At 37.9% G+C, this 26152-nt stretch overlaps 1 protein-coding gene across 8 annotated transcripts in view; it reads left to right on the forward strand.

Annotated features, from left to right (window-relative positions):
* Positions 1-11191: 11191 nt before the first annotated feature.
* The window catches only part of TASOR (transcription activation suppressor), a 50554-nt gene continuing 35593 nt past the window's right edge, over positions 11192-26152 (forward strand). For 7 of the 8 annotated variants that reach the window (XM_081246033.1, XM_081246032.1, XM_081246034.1 and 4 more), the window contains exons 1-7: positions 11205-11648; positions 19362-19507; positions 21518-21610; positions 22340-22412; positions 22834-22925; positions 23401-23562; positions 25213-25337. In XM_081246033.1, the coding sequence (XP_081102159.1) occupies positions 11321-11648; positions 19362-19507; positions 21518-21610; positions 22340-22412; positions 22834-22925; positions 23401-23562; positions 25213-25337 (1019 nt within the window). In that variant the 5' untranslated portion in view covers positions 11205-11320. Of the gene's footprint in view, positions 11649-19361; positions 19508-21517; positions 21611-22339; positions 22413-22833; positions 22926-23400; positions 23563-25212; positions 25338-26152 lie in introns of all 8 variants that reach the window. The other variant, XM_081246035.1, reaches the window with a different exon arrangement.

Below are 26152 nucleotides of genomic sequence, written 5' to 3' on the forward strand. Positions count from 1 at the left end.
AATTCACATACCACATGATTATTGAAGTGACAATTCAGTGATCTTTAGTATTATCATAGAGTTATGCAACCATCACCACAATTCATTTTAGAACATTTTCATCACTCTAAAAAAACTCTTTAGCTTTCACCTGTAAATCTACCCATTCCTCCAGTTCTAGGCAACCACTAATACACTTTGTCTCAATGGATTTTCTTATTCCAGACATTTCATATAAATAAAATTATACTGTAGGTGGCCTTTTGTGACTGGCTTCTTTCACTTAGCATAGTTTTCAAGGTTCATCCATTTTATAGCAGGTATCAGCACTTTATTCCTTTTTGTGGCTGAATAATATTCCATTGTATGGACAATACATTTTTTTCATCCATTAATCAGTCAATGCACACTTGCTAATTAATGTTCTTTTTTTAATGAATTTTTTCTTTTTTAAAATTAATTAATTTATTTATTTTTGACTGCTTTGGGTCTTCATTGCTGTGCGAGGGCTTTCTCTAGTTGCCACGAGCGGGGGCTATTCATCATCATTGTGGTGCACGGGCTTCTCATTGCGGTGGCTTCTCTTGTTGTGCAGTGTGGGCTCTAGGCACGTGGGCTTCAGTAGTTGCAGCATGCAGGCTCAGTAGTTGTGGCTCGCGGGCTCTAGAGCGCAGGCTTAGTAGTTGTGGCGCACAGGCTTAGTTGCTCCGGGGCATGTGGGATCTTCCAGGACCAGGGCTCGAACCTGTGTCTCCTGCATTGGCAGGCAGATTCTTAACCACTGAGTCACCAGGGAAGCCCTTAATGTTCTTTTAAAATCAGTATTTACTATGTAGTTGTTAAGGATTCTGCACCCAATCCCAACATGTGCATGTGTGCATGCAGGCTTCCTCATACCAACAAGCAATTCTCGGTGTTCAAGAATTCAACTCAATTCTGACACTATCTATTCAGAGATAGAATCAGATTCCACAGGTAAAAGGCTCAGTCCCACAAGATCACCCTCCACTTCTGATGCCAGTAGCAAGCCCGGGTTTTTACCTGTGCTTCTGACCAACTGCCTACAAATCATAAGTTCCCATGACTCTCTCTTTGGGTTTAATTGCCAGAACAGCTTACAGAACTTGGGAAAACCTGTTTACTCATGAGATTACTAATTTATTATAAAAGTCTATTAAAAGATAAAAATCTACAGCCAGATGAAGAGATATGTAGGGTGACATCTTGAACAAAGGAGTTTCTGTCCTCCTGGAAATTGGGAGCTGGCAAGGTAGCATGCAGAGGCGATCTGAGTCCCCCATGTAGAAGCTCACCAACAGAGGGTCAAAAAGCTGTCTTTGGAGGCTTTTATGGAGGCTTCATGACATAGCCATGGTTGACTACATCATTGGCCAAAGGAGATTGATTCAACCTCAAGCTCCCCTTCCTGCCTTAAAATCAGGGTGTAGGACTGGAATCAGAAAAACCACCTATTCACATGGGCCGGCAACCAGTTCATACCCTGGGGTAGGATCCAAAGCCACATTTATTAATATAAACCCAATTGTGATGGAAAGGAATTGTTATGAATATCAAGATACCCATTCTGTCTGCAGCATTTTCAAGAACTGAGGACAAGAGACCAAACACTGTATTATAAGAAAAGATGCTCCCATTGCTCTTATCAACCAAAAAATTCCAAGGTTTTAGGGAGCTGTGAACCAGGAACCGTGGATGAAACCAAATATATCTGAGAAATATATTTTGGTCATCTGAATGCCAAATGTATATATTTCTTATAAATCACAGAATCACAGTAGCAAAAGGTCACATCAATTATATCCTTTATTGCTGGGATTTTTTTTTTTAGGTAATTTTAGTTTTTATTGCTGGGCTTTTATGAATTGGGGAGAAAATGTCCAAAAGTAAAGTAAGTCTGGGTACCTTTCTTGTATTCTGAAGCACCAGATAATAAAGCCATAACCTGAATCATGTGAAGTCAAAGGGAGGCAGACTCTCAGTTCAGCTGTTGTTCAGCCAAGGAGACTGGATGACCGATTTACTTCTGTCTGTCCAGAAATCATCTACAAATTGGTAGCTGCCAAAGGAAATAGTAAAAATGAAAAAACTTCTGTTTGTAAGGGAGTTGGTGGGAAGTTTCCTATTCACTCAGAAGAATAGAGGGACAAAACAAGGGAGAAGAAATGGCACACAGGGGAGTGTTTGAAATGTATAGTGCTGTAACTTTGTAATTTTTCTTTATTTCTCTTGAGAGCCTTGATTTACAAACTAGGGATCCCAGAGGCCTACAAGCAAGTAGAATTTTGTATAGTTGCCTGAAATTGGAGTTAGAAGATGCAAATCTGAGTCCTGATGAATCACTTATTGGTGGTATTTCTTTGAGCAAGACAGTTAAGCCACCATTTCTTCCTCTGCCAAAAGTGGCAATGTTTCTCTGGCAACTGCTGTGAAGATCACAGCAGGGTCAGGATGGATCTGTTTGTTTTCAGCTGTATCCCCAGAAGCCCAAACTGGGGCCTGGTAGCAGATAGGGTCCCAAGAAATATTTGTTGAGAGAATGAATGGTAAATTATCTGTATTATTATTCCTTTTCCTCCAACTTATTCACAGTCTTCCAAATTGAGTAGTGAGATGTATTACCTTCTGAATTCCTACATGAATTCCTACAACTTTCTTTTTCCCTCCTTTAGTATAAAAGCATAAAATCAAAACCACTTTTTTTTGGTTTTGTTTTTGTTGGCTTTTTTTTTTTTTTTTGGCTGCACTGTCCGGCATGCGGGATCTTAGTTCCCTGAACAGGGATCAAATCCACACCCCGTGCAGTGGAAGCACAGATATTTAACCACTGGACCACCACGGAAGTCCCCAAAACACTTAATTTGAAAAAATTTTTCACACATTTCACCACTGTTTGCATTTTTGCAGTACATCACTTCCTCTTGAGCATTTGTTTTTCTTTGTGTAACCCATATCCTTGACACCACTCTTCTTACTTAGAAAACTTCACCAACCACCATGTGAAGTTAGTATAAACTTGAGTTTTTCTTCAGGTGGAAATGGCAGTGGTATAAATGATCTTATAACCGGGTCTGTACTGGTTAGCCAGCTGACATAACGCAAGAATCGCTCCCAATTGTTAAATCCTTTTTATTTCAATAAGCGTTGGATTTGGCAAATGATGTTCATCTGTCTTCTCAAATGCAGTGAAAGGCATTTTGAATTTGCATAAATCATTTAAAAGGCATTTGGCAGACACACCCTAATTTATATTTTGGGGTGTGATTTCCATATAATAAAGTTTGCTTAAAGTGAGATATACCAGTAAACACTTAATGGGGTAAACGCAAATCATGTTATGTGAGATAGCGATTTTCTTGCCAGAAACTATCAGATAGCCACTCTGTCCTCAGCAGTCAAAACATATTTAGTAAACACCTACTGTGTTCCAGGCACTGTGCCAGGCCCAGAGTTATTGTGGTAAGCAAACCCAGACATTGCCCCTCAGCCCATGGAGCGGAGCATAGGTTCTAGTGGGAGAGATAGATATAATTAAATAATCCCACAAATGAGGGAGTAATGACAAATTGAGAGAAGTGAGAGGTAAATAGTCTGAGTGAAAAGAAGAAGGTTCTATGAAAGCACCACACAGGAAAAGCCAACCTCAAATGGGAGGGGGATGATCGAGGAAGCTTACACAAGAAAGTGAAGCTTAAGCCGAAGGAAGTGCAGGAGCTAACGGGGAAGGGGCTGTCCAGGGAAGAAGAGCACACCATGCTGGGGAAACAGTATGTGCCAAGGTTGATCATGTGGCCAGGGGAGTTCGGCAAGTGTGCCATACACGGGAAATGCCAAGGAGGAGCTTAGGGAAGAGAGGTGGAGATGGAAAGTAGAAAAGGGTCAGGATCAGCAGGGCTGTATAAGCCATGTGAAGAATCCTTATCTTTAGCCCTTGAATAATGAGAACATGCAGAGGAGCTTTTGCTGTTGTTTAATTGAAGAGTAACATCATACAGTAAAACACACAACTTTCAAGTGTAGAGTTCAATAAATATTTATGTATGTATATACTGTCTTTGTATATACATATAACTATGACCTAGATCAAGATATAGAACATTTTCATCATTTCAGAAAGTTGTTTCATGTCCCCTTTGACTCAAAGGGGACCCTTTCATACCCCCTTCCTCCTCCTGACAGACACATAAGGGAACCACTATTCTGACTTTTATTACCATTTTTGTCTGCCCTTGAACTTCATATAAATGGAATCATACAGTATGTACCCTTGTGCCTGACTTACTTCACTTAACATCATCCCTGTGAGACTCATTCATGGTATTACATGTAACAGAAATCTTAGATTGACTCAGAAATGACAAAAGTGGTGATCATTCTGAAACATATAGAAATAGTGAATCACTCTGCTGTGCACCTGGAACTAACATAGTGTTGTAGGTCTATTACACTTCAATTTTAAAAAAATTAAAGAAAGAAATGAAACCAAAACTTAAACCTTAGTAACAGCTCTTGACTCCTGGGTTTAGTTGAGATTTGTAGTTACCCTAGTCAGCTGTGTAGTTGAAGGGCTACTCACATGCTGCTTCATCCCTAACCTTATTATTATTTTCAACTGAAGATTACTTGTGTGCCTTCTCTTCCTTGCATGGAAGTCTTTCCTTCCAGACATCAACCCTGATGAACTTCAACCCAGTTTGTTGTCAGGGTCTTATACTTCCTTGGGACACGCCCAAGAAATATCTGCTCAGTGAGTAATAGAACAGGTTCTTTGGGGGAAAGAAGATGACTCATGGAAGTAGAATTATTGTTTTAGCTCAAGCATAATGGAAGGAATGGCAGTTTCATATAGTTTTAATGCATCTGAATAGGCTGTGGAGTTGTAGTCTTATAGTACTGTCCTCATTCACAAAATGAACCAGTTGAACTGATTAATCTCCTTAAGGTTCTATGCATTGGATTAGTGGTGGTTTTGTTGATTGGCCTTTATTATCTTTCCCTGCTGCTGATCAGTGGAAAGGTTAAAAAAAAAAAAAAGCCTCCTAGCTATATGGTTGAAGCAGGTACCTGTGAGCATCAAATAATATCGTTTACCTGAAAAAAAAAACACATGCAATTGCTTTGCAAATGTTAAAGGCCGTTGTTACTGTTGAATCTTTTTAGTGACTTTGTTCACTTCATAGGTACTATTATGCTTTTGTTTCTATGTGCGAATCCTGTAACTCTAACTATATACTTACCTAATTGATTTGACCAGCATGTGGGAGTCTATAATTCCTCTCTATTGAAACATAGGGATCCTTCTAAAATCTCTGTATTGGATTTCTGGATGATTATTAAGATACTACTGTTTCACTCTTGCATGAACTATTGAGTAATCACAACAACAGCTTCTCAGCATGCTTTTCTGTATCTTTATTCCTTTCTCTTTATTTTATCTTTATTTTATTTTTTAATTTAAAAATTTTATTGAAATATAGTTGATTTACAATGTTGTGTTACTTTCAGGTGTACAGCAAAGTGATTCAGATATATATGTATATATATTCTTTTTTAAGATTCTTTTCCATGATAGGTTATTACAAAATATTGAGTATAGTTCCCTATGCTATACAGTAGGTCCTTGTTGTTTGTCGATTTTATATATAGTAGTGTGACTATTTAATCCCAAACTCCTAATTTATTCCTCCCCCTCCTTTCTTTTTAAAATGTTTTTGTTTTTGTTTTTTTAGTAAGTGATGCATTCATATGGTTTAAAGTATAAAAAGATATGGACTGAGAAATCTCTCCCACCTCTGCCCTCCAGCCCTGTTTCCCTTTCCACAGGCAACCACTGTAGCTAGTCATTTATGTAGCCTTCCACAAAAGTTTTATGCAAATAGGTGTATATACATAACTGTATTTGCCCTTTTTGGGGTACAAATGCTAACACTCTATCCTGTTCTGTACCTTGGCTGTTTTGTTTTAGCACTTAATGAGCTTCTTCATCAGAAAAATGGGGAAAATTTGAGTACCTACCTCACAGAGTTATTTTTTTTAATTAATTTATTTTATTATTATTATTTTTTGGCTGTGTTGGGTCTTTCTTGCTGCGCACGGCTTTTCTCTTGTGGCGAGCGGGGGCTACTCTTCTTGTGATGCACGGGCTTCTCATTGTGGTGGCTTCTCTTGTTGCGGAGCACGGGCTCTAGGCGCCCAGGCTTCAGTAGTTGTGGCATGCGGGCTCAGTAGTTGTGGCGTACGGGCTTAGTTGCTCTGAGGCATGTGGGATCTTCCCAGACCAGGGCTCGAACCGGTGTCCCCTGCATTGGCAGGTGGATTCTTAACCACTATGCCACCAGGGAAGCCCCCTCACAGAGTTTATTGTGCAAATTAAATAAATTTAACATATGCAAAGCACTTAGAAAAGCCAGGCGTTTTGTAACCTCTGTATTAGTTTTCTTTTTTTTTTTTTTTTTTGCGGTACGCGGGCCTCTCACTGCTGCGGCCCCTCCTGTTGCGGAGCACAGGCTCCGGACGCGCAGGCTCAGCGGCCATAGCTCACGGGCCCAGCCGCTCTGCGGCACGTGGGATCCTCCCGGACCGGGGCACGAACCCGAGTCCCCTGCATTGGCAGGCGGACTCTCAACCACTGCGCCACCAGGGAAGCCCTGTATTAGTTTTCTATTGCTGCATAACGAATTACCACAAACTTAGTAGCTTCAAACAATATCCATGTATCATCTCATAGTTTTTGTCGGTCAGAGTATGGACATGGCTTAGCTGGTTTCTGTGCCTGGGTCTCACACAGCTGAAATCATGGTGTCAGCTGGACTGCATTCTTACCTGGAGACTCACTAGGAAAGAATTTGTTTCCAAGATCTCTCAAGGTGTTGGCACCTGTAGAATTTATGGCAGGCTGCTTCTTCAAAGCCAGCAATGGGAGAGACTCCCTGCTGCTTGGAATCTCTGTCCTCTGGTAATACCTAGGTCCTCTATTTAAAAAAAAATTCAGACATAATTCATATATCATGAAATCAATCCTTATATACGTTAAAGTGTATATATAACTCAGTGGTGTTTAGTACATTCACAAAATTGTGCAACTATCTTCATACCTAATTCCAGAACCTTCTCATCACCCCCAAAAGAGATCCTATACTCATTAGCAGTCAGTCTATCCTCATTCCCCACCTCTCTCCAGGTCCTGGTAACCAACAATCTTCTCTCTGTTTCTATGGATTTGACTATTCTAAACTTTCATGTGAATGGAATCACACAGTATGTGGATTTTTGTGTCTGGCTTCTTTCACTTAGCATGTTTTCAAGATGCATCCATGTTTTGGCATGTATCAGTATTTATTTTATGGGTATACCCTATTGATAGATATTTAGTTTCCAATTCTTACTATTACAAACAACACTTGATATCCCATTACAAACAACAATGGATATCATTGAATAAACCTTTCAGATGTGAATGAGCATATCTCTACTACAAATTTCTGGAAGTAAAATTGCTAGGTCAAGTTTATGCTTCAGTAATACTGGCAGTTATTGCTGAGTTATACTATTTATATCCTGTCTTTCATAGTACTGTTTGGGGAAGGGAGGTGAAATGGCATAGTGGAAAATGCATGAGTTCTGGACTTTGTTTTGCTACTAACAAGAGAGGTTAGCCTAGGGTGGTTATTAAGAGCATGGGCTTTGAAGGCAGACTGCCTGGGTTAGAATCTTGGTTCTGCCACTTAAAACTGAAATGACCATAAGAAAGTTAGATAACCCTTCTGTCTCAGTTTCCTTATCTGTAAAATATGGATAGCGTTAATACTTTTTGTGGGGATTAATGATTCAGCACATGTAACACTCCTAATACCAGTGCCTGGCACACAGAAAGTGCTCAATGAATGTTTAGTCTTCTTACTAGCCTGCTATGTGATCTTGGTCCACTGTCTTTTCCTATTTTTAAAATGAAGAGTTGAACTGGATTATTTTTGTGTTTCCAATTTAAAAAGGCAATTGTGGTCCCTGCATATTTAATTATACACTATCTCATTGTTCTCTAGTTTTCCTTGTGTTGTTGTTTTGTCCATTACTTAGGGTAGGGGACATTGTAGGTTTTATTTTATTTTTTAATTTTAAAAATTATTATTATTTAATTTATTTTTGGCTGCGTTGGGTCTTAGTTGCGGCACGCAGGATCTTTCGTTGCGGTGCACGGGCTCTTTGTTGTGGTGCATGGGCTTCTCTCTAGTTGTGGTCTGTGGGTTTTCTCTTCTCTAGTTATGGCGAGCAGGCTCCAGGGCGCGTGGGCTCTGTAGTTTGTGGCACGTGGGCTCTACTTGAGGCGCCCAAGTGCAGTAGTTATGGTGTGCAGGCTTAGTTGCCCCCTGGCATGTGGGATCTTAGTTCCCTGACCAGGGATTGAACCCAACTCCCCTGCATTGCAGGGCAGATTCTTTATACCACTGGACCACCAGGGAAGTCCCCAAGGTAGCTTTTATATCTTTAACCTTTGGTAGCTCTTGCTTCAGAACCTTGTGTATCAGTGGTAGCTCCTCCCCTTGAACCCCCATCCCCATATACTGGATATCTATATGCATACATGTATATAAACACATATCTGGATACCCTCTGTATCTCACTGTGTGTTAGTGTTCCTCAGATAGCAAGTTTATGCCCCCTCTATCCCTTTCCTGCAGCTGATTCTTAACTTTTAGGTCTCTGCTTAGCCATCACCATAGATTCTAATTTTGGACATATTTTCTGATGAACTGTAAACATGAAAGAGGTACCCATGTCCCTTTGCTCCAGAATTATATCCTCAGCACACAGCAGTGCTTAGCCCCAATAAACAACTGAAAAATATTTCTAATATTGAATAGTAGTAATGTTATCCAGCTGAACCTAAATTTTTTAATCTACAATAATTGAATATATAGTTAAAATTATATATTAGAGCTTCCCAATCCTCTTATACCTTATAAGGAATAATACTGAATTCATTTAAAATAAAAAAAAAAGGACTTGGAATGAAGAAAAATTTTATCCTCACCGAATTTAAGATTCTATTTCTGTGGAAGACTAATGGTTCTCTCTGGCCTTAGTTTTAGGTACTCTTTACCACCAACTGGTGTGTTTGCCTTAAACATATCCTAGGACTTCTACCTTCCGAGTTTAAGCTGGCTTTTGCTTACCAAATGAGGAAAGCCTTAGCTGAGTAGTGGCACCAGTATGCAGTTGTTCCTACTTATCTTTAATCTGGTAAAAATGAGTTTTTAGAAATGTCTTTAATGAACCAACTACAGAGTTACCCTTTGGAGACCCCAACACCTGAGTTTCTGATAGCCTCTACTATCAAGTAAAGCCTCTTCCTCCAAATTTCGAGGGTAACTTTTAACTTAAAATAATGTAGCATTTTGCCTCAACATGGCCCTAGTGTTTTCATCAGTATTTTAAAATGTGTTTTTATATTAACTATTTACTAAAAGGAATAATTGTTTTATACTTTCCTATGACTTAACTTGAGCTGATTCAGATGGGTTGGGCAAGTCATGATTAGCTTTTCCTGTTAGCTGTTAAACAGGTATGATATTTATCACAGGACACTGGAATCCAATTTTGCTATTGCCCTTGGGAATGCTCTTTAAGTAGCAGCCACTGTGGCAAAGCCTAGGGTTTTATTATAATTATAGGTTTGGTCAGTCAACTCCTGGAGTTTGAAAATTGAGGTCTGGGTCCCAGTCCTTATCCTACTGCTTAGAGATGGAGCAAAATGTCAATCCTCATTTCTCCATACATCAAATGCATAAAGGTACAGAGCTGCTGTGAAGATTAGGTCTTAAGAGAAGCAGTCAAGGGCAAGTACTTTATTTGGAGTTAAACAGACCTGGCTTCAAATTCTCATTTTGTTAATTTGTTCTATATGTTGCAATACTTATTTTATTTTTTATTTAACTATAGTTGGTTTACAGATTCTTTTCTATAATAGGTTATTACAAGATATTGAACACAATTCCATGTGCTATACAGTAAACCCTTGTTGTTTTACAGTGGTGTGTTTCTATCAATCCCATACTCCTAATTGCAACACTTATTTTAAATTGTGCATAATAGTATCTCCCTAACATCTGTTGTTGTGAGAATTAAATGTACATAGTATACGTAAATTGCTTTGTCCAGTGCCTAGCGTATAGAAAGGACCCAAGAAATATTACATTTTCTCTATTCACCATAACCCAAATAAATAGTAGTTTCAACCTAATCAGTGTAAGCTATTTTAAAGGCCTTCTACTTAACTGTCAAGTTGTTTTAAGGGAAAGCGATCGCTTGCTGTATATTTTTTAACGTGGTTGCGGACGTTTCTATTTTTCTTTTAATATACACGCACTTGAGGAAAACTGAAACACCAAAGGAAAATCTAAAAGCTAGCAGCCCCTCTCTCCTCAAGCTCCCCAGAACCAAATCCTGTTAACATTAGGCTATGAAGTCAAATCAAAGGACCAAGGTATCGACTGTTTGCTGGAGGCGTGCCACTGGTTCTAACCCTTCTAGATAAAAGAGGGGGGCGGGTGGGAGTAATCTATTATAAAGATGCAAGATCCGGTGGGAACTGCAGGTCGCTGAAGCGGGCCCCCAAGGCTTTCATGCTCTTATCGCTGCAGTCCACTGTCTTATCGCCACTCCAGGCCTTTATATGCACGTAAATGTTTCACAAAGTCGAGATCGTCCCACAACCACTGCCTCTGTCCTGTCCTGGCCGATGTGAATCGTACGCGGAGAAGCCGGGTAATCTTGCCCGGAAAGAGGCGACGCCTGCATTCCCGGGACCTGGCGCAGCGCGCCTCCCTCGCCTGCAACACTGGCCGAGTGTGCTCCGGGAACTCGCAGCTCGTCCTGAGGCCCATCCACCCCGCAGCCGGCCGCGGCGTCGAGGTACTCTCCGGGCGTTGCGGTCGCCCCTTTTGGCGGGCTCCGGCGCCCCGAGGCTCCACCCCCCGACGCTGTCTGTCCGCACCCGCGGAGGCGGGCGCCGCGCCCCCATTGGTGGAGCGCTCAGAGATGGCCCCACCCCCTCCCGGCCCCGACGCCAGCACGTTGAGTGGTGGGGGCCGGCAGAAGAACTGCCCGAGCGAGGAGCGGCTGTTGGGCCTAGGCCGCACGGTTGTGGCGCGCGCTTTGGGGCCCCCGAGAGGCTGCTGGGCCGGGATAACGGCCAGCGGCCACGGGGGGGAAGGGGGTGGGTGGGCTGAGAGCAGCTCGGCGGCGAAGCTGGCCCGCCACCCCTTCCCCCCACCCCCGTCGACCTTGTAGGCAGAAGCTTCCCGGCGCTCCTCACGCCGGCGCGATGGCGACTGCTGCGGAGGCGGAGGCCTCTCCGCCGACGGACGCGAGCTGGGAAAGTGGCGGCGGCGGCGGAGACGACGAGATGAAGCAGGCGCTTCCGGAGCTTGAGTCCTCCCCACAAAATGGCGGCGGCCTCAGCGTCGCGGAGCCCAGCGGCGGCGCCGGGCCTGAGGAGACCGCGGCTGCCGAGGCCGCCCCGAGCCTCTGCCACGAACAGCCTCAGGACTCCTGTGAGGCGGGCGCGGCCGCTCTGCCCAAAGGCCCCGAAGAGCCCGAAAGACCCGTTAGGAGGAGTTTTCAGATCCCCAGGAAGAGCAGAGAAAAGAAAGGTGGTGCTTCCCCTTTTTCCCAACCCCTCTTTCTCTCTCCCCTCCATCTTTTCATTAGAACCTCTCTGTCTCCTTCCCACACCCATCCGAGACACGTAAACACGCATGCAGCGCCAGCCGCCTCTCCCCGCACTGCCACGGCCGCCCAGCTGCTGCGCTTGGTGCGAGAGGAAAGCGGTGGAACCACGCTCCCTGCTCCCCCTCTCCCCGTGGAAGTTGGAAGTAGCTCAGGTTTGAAGCTTGTCCGTAAGGCTGCAGCTCCCAGAGAGGAAAGATGGTGCTCGGCGCCCCTCCCTCCCAGCCCCTGAAGGCAGAGAAGCTGATGTGTCCTCCTAAGGATGCTTCTGAGAAGTCTCACTGTGGAAATAACCCGTGGCCGTGGATTCTGGGGCTTTCTCCAAGGCCATTGCGTTGAGAGGACCACAAGTGCTTCTCCCTGTGGAAATTCTTCAGCTCTATGCGTCTACTTGAAATTTGCTCGATGTCAGCGTCTTCCCTTGCTTAGACATCTCCGTTAGATGTGATTCATGCACACTGCTGTTTTCCATCACACTTCATTTCCATGTAGATTTTTTTTCTTGTTTTTGAAGCGCTAGATAGGGCTCTCTCTAAATCCAACTTTAGTATGTTTTTTTCTTGTATTTGAAAAGCTTGGGAAGGTAGGTTCTTGGTGCAGTAATTTCCCTATGGAAAAAAATAGAGGTCAGCTTATGCCCAAGAGTCACCAACTTGATCTTGCAGATGAGAGAACTTCAGAAAAAAATTTTAAAGTCCAGTCTGGTTTTTGGAACCAATATGGGAACAGTTAAATGAAGTACGTTACCTTTTTAAAACTTAATGCCATATTGTGACACCTTTCTAATGGAGGAAATTATCGTTTTCAATTCTTAGAAAACAATTTTTGACTATCCAGTTATTTGGGATACTCTGGATTTAGTCAATTTAAAGCCTCTTTTTGTTTTAGTGTGTGGTTCCGTTTTTCAGATTTACTTTGGAAAGTAATAGGAATTTTCTTATTTGCGGAAAACGTTTTTTATTTGTAACTTGAATCTTGGTAAAGAGACTCTTGAATGAAGCATGTGCTTCCTCTTGCCATGTGCATAACCAGCTACATTTGCACACCTGAAATTGTTAGCCTTCTGTCAGTAAGATACAAATAAAGTCAAATTGTTAATTTCTATTTGGATGATAAAGCCAGGGAAATCCTTGTTGTGAGAAACCATGTTGAGAAAGATGAAATTACCATTTGTCCACTAGCATGCAGAATGTTTCTAGAAGTATCTTTTAAGTGAGTTAATGTAATACATTTTAGGGTTCAAGAGAATTCTTGTAAAGCCCAAGGTTATCAATCCTTTTGGTTTAGTTAAGATGTATAGTCTGTATGAGGAAAATTAGATTTCATCCTAAGTTATCAATTGGTAGAGAATAGGTTGGAAGTAGATTCAGATGGGCTCTGGTTGTAGGATCGAAGTAGGAGGTTGAATTTTTTTCTTTTTAAAAATTTTTTTAGCTTGATAGAATTTTGAAGTCCGTTTTTTTAGGGTTTTAAGCAAAACAAAGCATGATGTACCTCCTTTTAATTTTTGATAGGACCAGGAAATTGGCATAAAACCCATTTGGGTTGAAATGTGGGAGGGCACTAGGAAATGTTGAAAGGCGCTGTTTGCATGTGTGTGTTTTTTTTTTAATTAGATAAATCCAGAGGTTGCTGTAAAATAGACTTCATTTGAACACATTAAAAGTAGATAATAATTGAGGAAGTAGGAAATATAAAACCTAGTTGTCTTTGTTTTCTCCCCTGAGTCTGATGCTTTTTTGGGGGAAATTTGTTACCTTTCTCTTCTTAGGTTTCGGTAAGGAAAATATAACACAGTGGTCTTTTTTCATGTTTAGTGAAAGTGAGTAATTTTTAACTTGTCTAAATATTTGTACACTGAGCAGCAGCTGTTTAAATACTGCAATAGCGATCTAAATAGCACTTTTAAAACTTAAATAAGCAGCTTTTTACCATCATGGACTTCATCCTGTCCAACCTGAAAGGAGTTAATACTTGGTGATAGAATTTAATAGAAAAATATAACATTTCATTAAAAAAATGCTTTATCAGAAACAGTGCGGCAGGTACCGCTAGTTTCACACTTGATCCCAAGATAATGTCCTCTTGGAAGACTTGAAAGGTATCACTTTATGTGTAGGATTTGGCTAGGTATTACTGGTGTGGTCATTTGAGTCTTTTATCATGAATATTAGATCATTTTCAGTAGATACTTCTGCTTGAACTTTTCAGTCTCAAAGGTTCTCTTGCATTCGTATTTTAATATGGCAGACCTTTGCTTGTGACTGCTTTTCCAGTGAAATTTAAGATTACGACTCATGTTTTTGGTAGCTTAAAGGTAAACCTTTGTGAGTATAACTTGATTCAGTTCTTTTATTGGTCTTCACAGTAGCATAACATCCAAAATACTGCCATTCTAATTAAGTAATAATATTGGCAAACACTTTATAGTGCTTAATAAGTTATAGGCATTGTTCTAAGCAGTTTATATGTACTAACTAAATCTCAGTAATCCTATGTGGTGTAGGTACTATTCCCATTTTACAGATGAGGAAAATGAACTACTGAGGAAAACAACTTGCCCAAGGTTACACAGCTAGTAAATGGTGGAGTTGGAATTTGAACTTAGGTGTAGAGTACTTCTTATTTCTTTTTTATTGTAGAAAAGTTTTAGTTCACTTAAAAAATTTTTTTTAACAACTATTAAATTTAGTGATGTTTAGTATGTCTTATCTCTGGGGAATTTTGAGATTCAGAAATTATGTTCATTAGAAAATTAACACATTTAATCAGTACTCACAGATTAAGTGATCTGTTGACTGGAAGAGTAAGATTTTACTCTTTGTGATCTATGTGCTGTTCTGTTTACTTATTGGCTGGGGTACTTTCTGTACTGTAAGGAGTCACTGTTACATTTAACCAAATTATGGAATTGCACTTCGTCAGTAGATGTTTCACTATTGCCTTCTTTTACTCTAAAATCTGATAGTGTAAGTCATCAAAAGTAAATTAAAATCAGTAATTGTATTTGATATAATTTTTCCCTCCAAAGGTCTTGGGAAATGAAGTAGTAATGATTCACTTTCTGGAAAATGTTTACTGGTTAATGCTTTATGTAGGGCACAAGATTAATTGCTCTTGTGCATCTGCGTCTCATGCAGGTGCATCACAAACTAAATGCTCTTACGCACCTGCATCCATACTGGTCTAGTTCAGGAAAATTAAAGGCCAATTCTCCTCCCAAATCCCCATCTTTTCCCACAAAATTTGGAGTTGTCTTTTTGAAGACTGGGGTTGAGTCTCTTTCTTAAGGAAATCTGCATGATGTTTTAGTAGTTGTATATGAATGGCTTGGATCTAAATACCACAGTTTTCCCTACATAGAAGTAAATCTGAGCAGGAATGTACAGGCAGAATCCAGTCATCCACATAAAACGTTTGATAGGCACATATAAATTCTAAGTAATGGAGGTAAAACTTTCTTTGACGTATTCCCCAGTCCAAAAAAAGTCAAGTTTCATATTATCTCTCTAGATCTCTGCTAGAATGTTTATTACTGATTCTGCACTATGTTCAATCATGAGTAGAGATGAATCACCCATTCCTACAGTATTATGTCTGTAGTAATTTTATTAGACTGAAGAAAAATGATTTTTAAAATGTCTAAATTATCATGAGGAACAAATGGATATTCATTGTATTTTAGTCATTAATATCCATAGACATCAGAGAGATGGATTCAGAGAGAATTGCAGGCCAATGAGATCCGCAGCCTACTCTTTGCTATTTCCTTGTCTTCCATGAATTACTTTAAATTGGAATGTATATATTGGAATTTCCCTTGGTATATTTTTATAACGCTGGTCCGTCTTTTTTTAAAAGTTTAGCTTGTTTTTACACTTACGGTTTTTTTTTTTACATATACATATACACATAAACAATACAAACACAAAGAGTGGCATTGACACTAAATGAGTTGGTAAAAGTAGTTGAGGAAAAATGCTCCTTTGACTAAGAAACAAAGCTACAATTTGGTGACCTTTATTTTATGTCTATTCCAGCTGCTTAAATTAAACATTTAATTCTTAGTATGTTTTGTATGCTACCAATAATATACTCAATTCTAGTTGTGGTTCTGTGATACAGTCAGTTTCCTCATTTGAATTATAAATCTCGAAGTGCCTTTCTAAATCTTTTCTTGAATTCCATAAAAACACACCTATAAAAGGGACTCCCCTGATGGTCTAATGGTTAAGACTTCATGCTTCCACTGCAGGGGTCGCAGGTTTGATCCCTGGTTGGGGAACTAAGATCCTGCATGCCATGTAGTGTGGACAAAAGAGAAAAAAAAATGATGAAAACACATCAGTTTTGTCAATAGAAAAGCCTTGTGAATTATCAGAAATCAACTCAGTAGCTATCTTTCTGACATGAATTTGATGGAAGCACTGTAAATAAGCAAAATTATATGTTAATATCCGGAAGAATTATTACGACTGCTGTTATCCTTTATAAACCAAGAAAGGGTGTTAGTTATGGCTTTTGGCCCTGTTAAATGCAGTAAATGAGAAAGAAATACTAAGAAATGAGATTCAAAAGAAGACATAAGAGGGTAGAGCATTCTAGACATCAAATTCTTTTTCTTTTATTGCTAATTTCCATATAGCTAATATAATTTCTTGGTCTAAAATGAAACAATTCTGTTTTTCCAACTCTTAGAATGATTTGTTTCAGCACTTATACACCCACATACATCTTTTACTTATAGTTCAGGAAACAAGATTTGCAGCTAGGAAGCCTGATTTTGAATTCACACCTGCCCTATTCACGTATTAACCTTGGGCCAAGTTAACTGTTAGCTCAGTTTCATTTGTGAAATGGGCATAATGAACTTCATAGGGTGGTTTCGATGATTAAATGAGATAATGAATATAAAGCTCTTAGTATCTGAAAAGGAATAATGAGCCACTAATTGTTAGACTCAAAAATTGTCAGAATCCAGAGAATAGTATATTGGATTCTGACTTCCTTATGTGAAATGGATAATAAATATATAAAATGTTCTGTACCCTACGGGTAGTTATAGGTTTATTTATTATTATTGCCTCAAATGATGACCCATAATACTGTGATGTATATATGTTTTCTTTAAAAGAAGTGACAGGATGTGTTGATCACGTATGTCCTTTAGAGGATTATTAAGGACAAAATAGACCACCAGGGAATGTACATTCAGAACATAAACTGGTTATATTTCTAAACTACTATTACCAGCACATTGACTTGAAATCTATAAAAATAGTTACAGCATAATTTTATTCTTGTAGAAATTGATAATTGGGAAGAAAAACTAGAAATTATAACTTTGGCCTAACTAGTAAAGCCAACTGAGATATTTGAAATATACCTACTAGGACACAGGTATTTTTAGACCTAAAATCTTGCACCTTTTTCTGTATTTTTATTCACAAGAATTTTTTTCACTGGCAGTCTATTTGAGTACTACTTGAGGTGACTAGGACATTGCTTTGGAATGAAACAGAAATGTTAAGTACTTTTTTGAGAATAATTTGAAAGTTAATTTCTATATAAATTTATATGATTTAACTTGAATCTTTCACTTTTGGTTAGATTGACAGTGGAAGTAGTGTTGGAATAGCTTAGCTAAGGAAAATGATTTCATTTTGTAGATTGTAAAATTTCATAGAAATTTAAAGCTACTTCTTTTTGGCACATCTTTAGATACCTGAAGTCACTTGTTAGTTTAGAAACATAAAAATCAATCATACATAAAACCCAAATTTAAGAATCATGCTTGGCTCATTTTGGATGTGAAAGCCTATGAAAACTATTCCACATGCTGTTTTCCCTCAAGTTTTTCCAGTTTAGTTGGGGACAGACACAAAGATAAAACGTTTTCTCCTACTGTATTCTATAAAACATTTGAATTCAGAGAATGGATGTCTCCGTTTTTAGAGCTTTCATTTTGTTTTATATATCACTGAATGGTTGAATTTGTGAGACCTAATTTAAAGTGACAACAATCATATTTTGGTAGTTTAGAACATATTTGTATTCAATATAAAAAAATCTTGACAAAGTTTATTCTCATCTTCACTCACTCAGTCATTCAACTTGGGGCCAGTGCCCCAAGAAAAGATAGAGTAATGAACAAGGCAGATATAGTTCCTCCTCTCATGGAGCTTACAATCAATAGATTATTGAGTATATCCATCTGCTATAAATTTTATTATAGGACACTCTGTGTTTAGTAGTTCTTTAGTTCTTTTTGAGTGTGTTTTTTCCTGTTTACTCCTACTGTCTTTATTGCATTATTATAAGTATGTTGATTTTATCCCGCTGCCACTTTAATAGTGTGCAGTTCCAAAGTAGTGGGAATCATTTGTTCTATACACATTCTCTCATTGAAAGCTACATTTTTACAGGCAGTTTTGTAATATATACATGGTTTGGTGGATGAATGGATATGTCATTTGACATTATAGGGAATACCGTAGAAACAGCTGCTCTCTAGTACCTTTGAGAGTATGTACAAGTAGAACACTGCTTTCAGTAGTGGCCTAAAAGTATTTTGAATGACATTTATTGACTCTTTATATATAGTATGTTGAAAGAAATTAAGGTAATAGCATATAACATAAGTTCTATGAATACTTCTATCTACAGTGAAAAAATAAGTGGTTCCTTTTGGTTTGGGGAAAGTATATATAGACTTGATGTTTGAAATTTGTAAGTTATTTCATGCATAAAGTGGAAATTTGAGGTTATTAGGCTACTGTTTGAAGAACAAATTGTATATTTGACTTAAGTATTTTAAAAATTAAAGGGAGTGTGCAGTAGTTGGTGGAGTGGGGAATAAAAACTTTTACTGTTTTTCTTTGCACCAGATGCTGTGCTTAGAGCCTTTTTGCATGTGTTGTCTTATGTGCCATATGGCATATAGTGGTTATTAGGATAGCTGGAGTTCTCCTTTTTACTGAAGAAAGTACTGAGCTTGTTTTGTTAAGTAATTGATTTACCCAGTGTCTCCCACAAAGCCAGTAAATGCTATACCTGATATTTGTGTCCTGGTTTGTCTCTAAAGTTCCACATCTTTCCATTTCACCAAGTTTTCATAGTAAATATCCTCCTACTTTATATTGATAATACAAGAAGCTGATGGATGCAGCATATTTATTCTAACTTTAGTATTAAAAACCAGATAGAATCATTTTATTGTATAGACAGCTAAGTGTCTTAAATGATTTTATGCTTTTACTTATGGCATAAGCATTTCATTTGCTCAAATAAATGGTCTTAGATATACTATCTAAATGTAACATAATATAGGAGTTGAGGCAAGTTGAGTTTATGCACAGGTTCTTATGAGCGTCTTTAAGCAGTTTAGGTTGCCTAGTGTAGCATCCCCTAAGTTTTGCAAAATTGTAACTTCCTTTTCTGCATGTGTAATGCCAGATGCTCACTGCTGAAGAGTTTTTTTCTTCAATGAATTAAGTATCTCTTTCGCATATCACAAAATAAGATAGCCTTGATGCTTTTTTTTAACTTTATTTAAAAGTTATATTAACAAAGCCACAAAAATATAAAAAACTACATTTAAGATGGAATCTTAAAATTAATACTGTTTTTTATTTTAGCACTTTTTCAGCCATTAACTCCAGGCTCTCGGGAATTTGAAGATGTTTTAAATATTCTCCACTCATCTTACCTTGAACCAACTTCAGTAACAAATTTTAACTACAGACGTGCTTGCTTGATACATAATGAGCTTTTGGAAAAGGAGGTATGTTTTTTTTTAAATTTATTTATTTTTATTTATTTTTGGCTGTGTTGGGTCTTCATTTCTGTGTGCGGGCTTTCTCTAGTTTCGGCGAGCGGGGGCTACTCTTTGTTGCTGTATGCGGGCTTCTCATTGCAGTAGCTTCTCTTGTTTCGGAGCACGGGCTGTAGGTGTGCGGACTTCAGTAGTTGCAGCATGCGGGCTCAGTAGTTGTGGCTCGTGGGCTTCAGTAGTTGTGGCACGTGGGCTCAGTAGTTGTGGCTCACGGGCTCTAGAGCACAGGCTCGCTAGTTGTGGCGCACGGACTTAGTTGCTCCTCAGCATGTGGGATCTTCCCGGACCAGGGCTTGAACCCGTGTCCCCTGCATTGGCAGGCAGATTCTTAACCACTGCGCCACCAGGGAAGTCCAGGAGGTATGTTTTAAATTGTGCTTTTTGTAAGATTCTTCAGAACCAGTTAATAGCCTGGAATTTGTTTTACTTTCTTCCTTTTCTTTAAAAATGCTAAAGTTCTTAGGAAAGCCAAATTATGGAGGGGAAAAACAAGTTTTAAATGACATGTTGTTCTCCCTAAACACTGTTGATATTGCGCTACACCTATCTGTTCTGTTAAATTAACGTGTGATTGTGTAAGATAACTTCTTTTACTAACAATGAATCTTAAGCATAGGGATAGCTTATTGTATAATGACTTAGTTGTAAATTCATTACAAGGCTTTTTGCTCTTTCAAGCGTTTTAGTTAAATGGAATTTCTAAGAGCATATTATGTCTAAATTGGAAGGTTAATGAAATAAAATATGTATTTTTTTTTGAGGATATGCTTAATTTTTTCCCCAGTTATTGCCTGGTAATTGAGTTATCTTAATATCATTAGTAGAAATTCTTAGTGAAAAAGTGAGAACAAAGGGGAATAGTTGAGCCTGTTAGGTAGTGAATTTAAGTTTCATATACAAATTAGAATCTTTTTTGAGTTTTGATTTAGGAAAAGCCATAATAATCCTGAGGTAATACAAATGAGATGTTTAGAAACATTTGATGTGTATATTGCTTTCTAATGTACATGAAATACTATTAATTTTGTACTTTTATAGGTTGGTTAATCTAGTGCTATGAGAATTTAACTTTGAAAGGATCCCTAAAGTGGATGAATGTTACCGGCTCCCAGAGGAAATTAAAACCTTGGTAGTTTGATGTGGTTTCATGATATGATAGGGATTATTTGTTAATTTTATATGAAAATTTAAAGATTCATTAATTATATTATTGAAGATCAGTAATAGCCTGAACATGGCATGTAAATCTGTTAGGTATGGGCTCCATATCTATTTGCTTATATCTAAAAGTGAAAGTCAGCAGTTTAGGGTGACTTACAGTTCAGATGTACTTAGATCAAGTCACTCTTTTATCCTGGAAATGGGTATGAAGCATGGCTTATGTACTTGGCACTGAGAATATAATTGTAAAGAAATGAAACATTTTTCCTTGTCCTAATTTGAGTTTATAGTCTAGAAGTTGGTCATTAAACAGAGATTTATTAAACCACCTATATGCAGTGCACCGTGTCAGGTAAAATGAGAGATCCAAAGATAATCAAAAAATGAACTTAAAAATCTATGGGAGAGTTGGAGTGTGGTAAGATTTTAATAGAAATTTAGTTAAAATTGTTTAGCACTAGATGCTTATTTGACTATATTGTAAGGATAAAGAGCCAATTATAATGGGAAAAAATGAAGTGCAGAAATTACAGGGAGAGAAAATATAATTTCCACTGTGGTAGATACGGATTTTTTTTTTTTTTTTTTTTTTTTTGCCATGCCTCGCGGCTTGTGGGATCTTAGTTCCCTGAGCAGGGATCAAATCTGGGCCCTCAGCAGTGGAAGCACAGAGTCCTAACCACTGGACCGCCAGGGAATTGCTGATTTGGAATTTCTTAGAAATAAGCTTCCTCAAACTCTTAGCTTGAAAAATATAATCACATACTAAGGAGTTGTTATAGATTTAATTTCATTTAGTTTACAGAAAAGCGAAGAGAACTGAAGTTTGATGGTCGTTTAGATAAAGAACTTTCAGAATCCTATGCATTTCTGATGGTTGATCGGTATCAGGTAAGTGAACCCATTTTATAAAAAACAGTTTGAAAGTGCTTCCATTGTAAGTTACCTAAATTTGCAATTAATCAATACACTTGATTTTTTTTTAACATCTTTATTGGAGTATAATTGCTTTACAATGGTGTGTTAGTTTCTGCTTTATAACAAAGTGAATCAGTTATTCTATACACTTGATTTTTATAAACTATTTTTTGATGTATAAATGGAAAAAATGGCTTAGTGCAAGGTATTTCATTATTTTGTAATTTGCTTTTCAAATATGTTCATTTTTTTGATCAAACCTAATTTTCCCCCCTGGAATGTGCTTGATAGTAAATAATTTTTCCTTTATTAAAGTAGATTATCTTCTATATTACTGATTATATGTGCTGGGAACTATTTTTTCTCCTTTGATTGAAGATGTCTAGGTGGAGTTAATTTCTCTTTAAATAGTTTGCCAGTACTAATTCTTTCTAAAAGGGGATGTTTATATATATGAATGGCATGAATTCTGAGTATATGTCAGACCTGGCATAAACAAAAATAGATTACAACTGTGGTTACCTTGGACGTGTAAGCCAGTTTCACATTGATATTTAGTCATAAACTAGCATGTATATGTATAATTTCTGTAATGTAAAAAATATAGTTTAGAAGCTTGGATTTTACTTAAAACAAGTTTACAAACTGTCTTTTCACATTTTTAATGTATTGACTGTAAGATGAAATGTTTTTTTTATTTAGGTTCAGGGCATATGTGAAAAAGGATTACAGGTGGGCCAGTCCAAAATAACAATTCTTGGCAGTCCTTCCATGGGTAATCTTTTTTCTTTTTTCATTTACCTACTACTAAGTTGCCCTTTAAAAATATATTATCTAATTTCGCTGTTGTCCTTATAATTAAATTCATGTATGCTTTGTCATGTTCCCAGAAAAAGAGACTAGTTTCAGGTTCTGCAGTGAAAACCAGTTTTATCCTTTGTTTCTGATTTTGCATACTTCCAATTAAACAAGGGTTATCTTTTTTCTTTTAATGTCTTAGTCTAGTTCTAGTGATTTTGAAAATTTTGATTTTTCATGTTTTTTCTAGTTTTATTTTTTGCTTTGGTTAAATATCAGCTATCATTACATTTTTTTAAAAGGTGTCATACCTTTTATCTCTTATTATGTTAAATATTTGGACTTTTTATATTTGTGTCCATATTAAAATAAAACTTTAATTTTTCCCTCTTTGCTAGGTGTCTATCTTTCTAGATATGCTGATTTATTACAAGCTAATCCTTTGGAAGCTGGGGCAGTGGGCGATGTTGTTATTTTTAAAATAATGAAGGTAATTTCAACTTTTACATTTCATATATCAAAGACAGCATTTGACTTGGATTTTAATCGACCCTGTCTTTAGGGGTTTGATTGAATTAAAAAACAGTGCTTGCTTGTGTTTGGCGTATAAAGATACTTTTGAGAGTGGTTTGCCATCTTTAATCTGAGCATTCTGAGCTTTAGAGTTTGCTTTCCTTTCCAAAGAAAAGAATGAAGAGAGGGAAATATGTTGATAATGTTATTTAAGCTAGTGAAGAAAATTTTTATTTCCTTGTATTAAATTCAAACAAGCTTTTTTTTTTTGGTTAACTTTTTCTTACTGCTTCGATATTAGTAAAAAGTGTTGGGTATTACTTTATTACCAGGTATTAAGGGAAAAAACTGTTGTTATAGGTAATCTATATTCAAAGAGTTATTCTATAATATTAATGTTATACAGTCAGTAATTAGGTTTTGGTGGACTTAAAAGGTTTTCTGTATTTTAGGGTAAAATAAAGAGTATATATGACCCTATGGGTGTAAAAAGTTTGGAATCTATATTAAATAAAAGTGCTTTGGACCCAACACCAAAGCATGAATGTCATGTGTCGAAGAATGCCAATAGAATTACATCACTTTTGGCTTATAGAGCTTATGAACTTACTCAGGTAAGTACCTGGATCCATTTTAGTGTTATGACCTCTTATCAGTTTGTCACTAAACACTTTAAAATGTCTCCCTTTCAGTTCTCCCTGCCACCACACTAGACTCTGGTTTCCACTTACCACTGCTAGACTCCAGTGACTCTCACTGCTATTTGTTCAGTGTTTCCAAGATAGCTCAGAAACATAACAGTGGACCCCCTTAGACTTACAGTGATATTCAGATTCCTTAGCGTAGCTAGCTTTCCCTGTCTGTAGACTGTGACCTCCAGCCTGTTTTTTGTGTAATTCCTGCCCTCCACGATCTCATTTCCTCTTGAAGCCTTGGTTTCTCCTGGTCTAGAAAGATCCTGTCTAATAAAATATTGCTCATTCTTTAAGGTAAAGTTAAAGCCCCTTGAATTACCTTAATTCATATCACTTTGTATTATTGATTTGGTAGATATTTTCTATTTTTATTAGTATTTTTCTAAAATGCAAACTTAGAATTCATTCTTTAAGTTTTATTCAGATGTAATTGATTTATAGTAAACTACACATATTTAAAAGTGTAGTATTTGATGAATAACAGTCGCTGTGTTTTTATATGTTGTTTGACTATAATGTTACTCTTTTTAACAAATGTATAAAAAATGTATATATCTGAACGGATTGTATGTGAAAAGTGGTGGTGCTAATCTCCCTGGAAATGTTCTTTCTTTTTCTTTTCTTTGATTTTTACTTTATTTACATAAAATAAAGTTTATTCTTGCTCTTTTTGAAGAATCTCAGTGGGCAAGACCTATTGTTGGGGGCTTTTAGCAAAAATTATATTCACCAAAGTCATCTGGGCTGACTCATTTGATTACCTTCTGGACAGTAGTATTAGTAGATATGAAATATAGCTATAAAATAGTTACTGGTTTTTCTAGCAGAACTTGTAAATTGGCTTGATGTTTCCAGAAAAATTCCAGGCATTTTTAGAGCAACAGCAGCATTATTGAAATCAGTAGTTTCCCAAGAGAACGGACTTTGAAGGACAGTGCTTTGTTTATAAACTAGGGCATTCTTTTTAATGAAAATCCCTAGACTGCAGGTCAGAAAACCATAATCTAATGAATGTTGTGAATAGGTGAAGGGGGAGGCAGATGGATAGGGAAATAGGAAGAGGTTCAGCTGCCTTTGTCACCTATGTTTGTAATCTCTGCCACCTCCCCTTTGTTGCTTTGTCTGCAGTTGGAGTCAAAAAAGTGTTTTTCTTTTGAAATAATGAGGAAAATGCTAGGTTTGCTTGAGATTGTGTTCTTAGTATTTTACTTTTGTATCAAATTGGTTTTTCTGGGCTGACCTAGGAGCTCAGGCTCCATTTGTTTCATTTTCATGAGGAAATTTGTTGCACATTCCCACTGGTCAGTTCTTCAGAAGTAAACTTTTGGAATACCTATTAGTATCCTGGCATCTGATGTATATATATAGAAGCAGAATATTTTATATCATAAAATGGATATAAAGTACAAATTATTTTAATTAAATTGACAAGTAGTGCTTAAAGATATTTTTCATTAAAGGTACTTAAGTGGTATTATGTTTCTCAAAAACCAGGCAGGTAATTGTAAGATTTCACTGTCTACTTCTTGCCTTCTTAAGGAAGTTAATTTTGCATTTTCTTATTTTTAGTATTATTTTTATGAGTACGGCTTTGATGAGCTAAGGCGAAGACCGAGACACGTGTATCCATACGCAGTTGTGTCTTTTACTTATAAAGATGATATACAAACTCCGAAGTTCGTACCTTCATCAAGGTAAGACTCATGAATTTTAGACGTCATCCAGAATGGTATTATGTCACGTACCCTGCACTTCTGAGTTAGGAGGAACACTTTGTATTTCTTCCCATTTTTTTTCCTTCTCTTGAAATTAATTAGATTTATGAATGTTCATGATGACTTTTTTTTTTTTTTTTTGCGGTACGCGGGCCTCTCACTGTTGTGGCCTCTCCCGTTGCGGAGCACAGGCTCCGGACGCGCAGGCTCAGCGGCCATGGCTCACGGGCCCAGCCGCTCCGCGGCACGTGGGACCCTCCCGGACCGGGGCACGAACCCGTGTCCCCTGCATCGGCAGGCGGACTCTCAACCACTGCGCCACCAGGGAAGCCCCATGATGACTTTTAAGAAGTCAGTTAGAAGGACAGATACTTAACTGTGTGGAAATAAAAACCAAAATTTACTTAAACCTAACTGGTTAACCATTTTTTCCTGATATTGAAGGTTTGTGTAGCTGCATAAATGCAGTTGGTTTTTTTGGGTTTTTTTTTTTTGGCCATGTCACGTGGCATTCAGGATCTTAGTTCTCTGATCAGGGATCAAACCCGTGCCCCCTGCAGTGGAAGCTTGGAGTCCTAACCACTGGACCACCAGGGAATGCCCAAATGCAGTTTTGTTTGTTTGATTTTGTTTTTTTGTTTTTGGCTGTGCTGTGAAATGCGTGGGATCATAGCTCCCAGACCAGGGATCAAACCTGGGCCCTCTGCAGTGAAAGCACAGAGTCCTAACCACTGGACTGCCAGGGAATTCCCCCAAATGCAGTTTTTAAAAGTGAAATTTTGTGTATTAGCTCT

This window comes from Mesoplodon bidens (genome assembly GCF_964165515.1).
Source record: "Mesoplodon bidens genome assembly, chromosome: 10".
NCBI classification, from domain to species: domain Eukaryota; kingdom Metazoa; phylum Chordata; class Mammalia; order Artiodactyla; family Ziphiidae; genus Mesoplodon; species Mesoplodon bidens.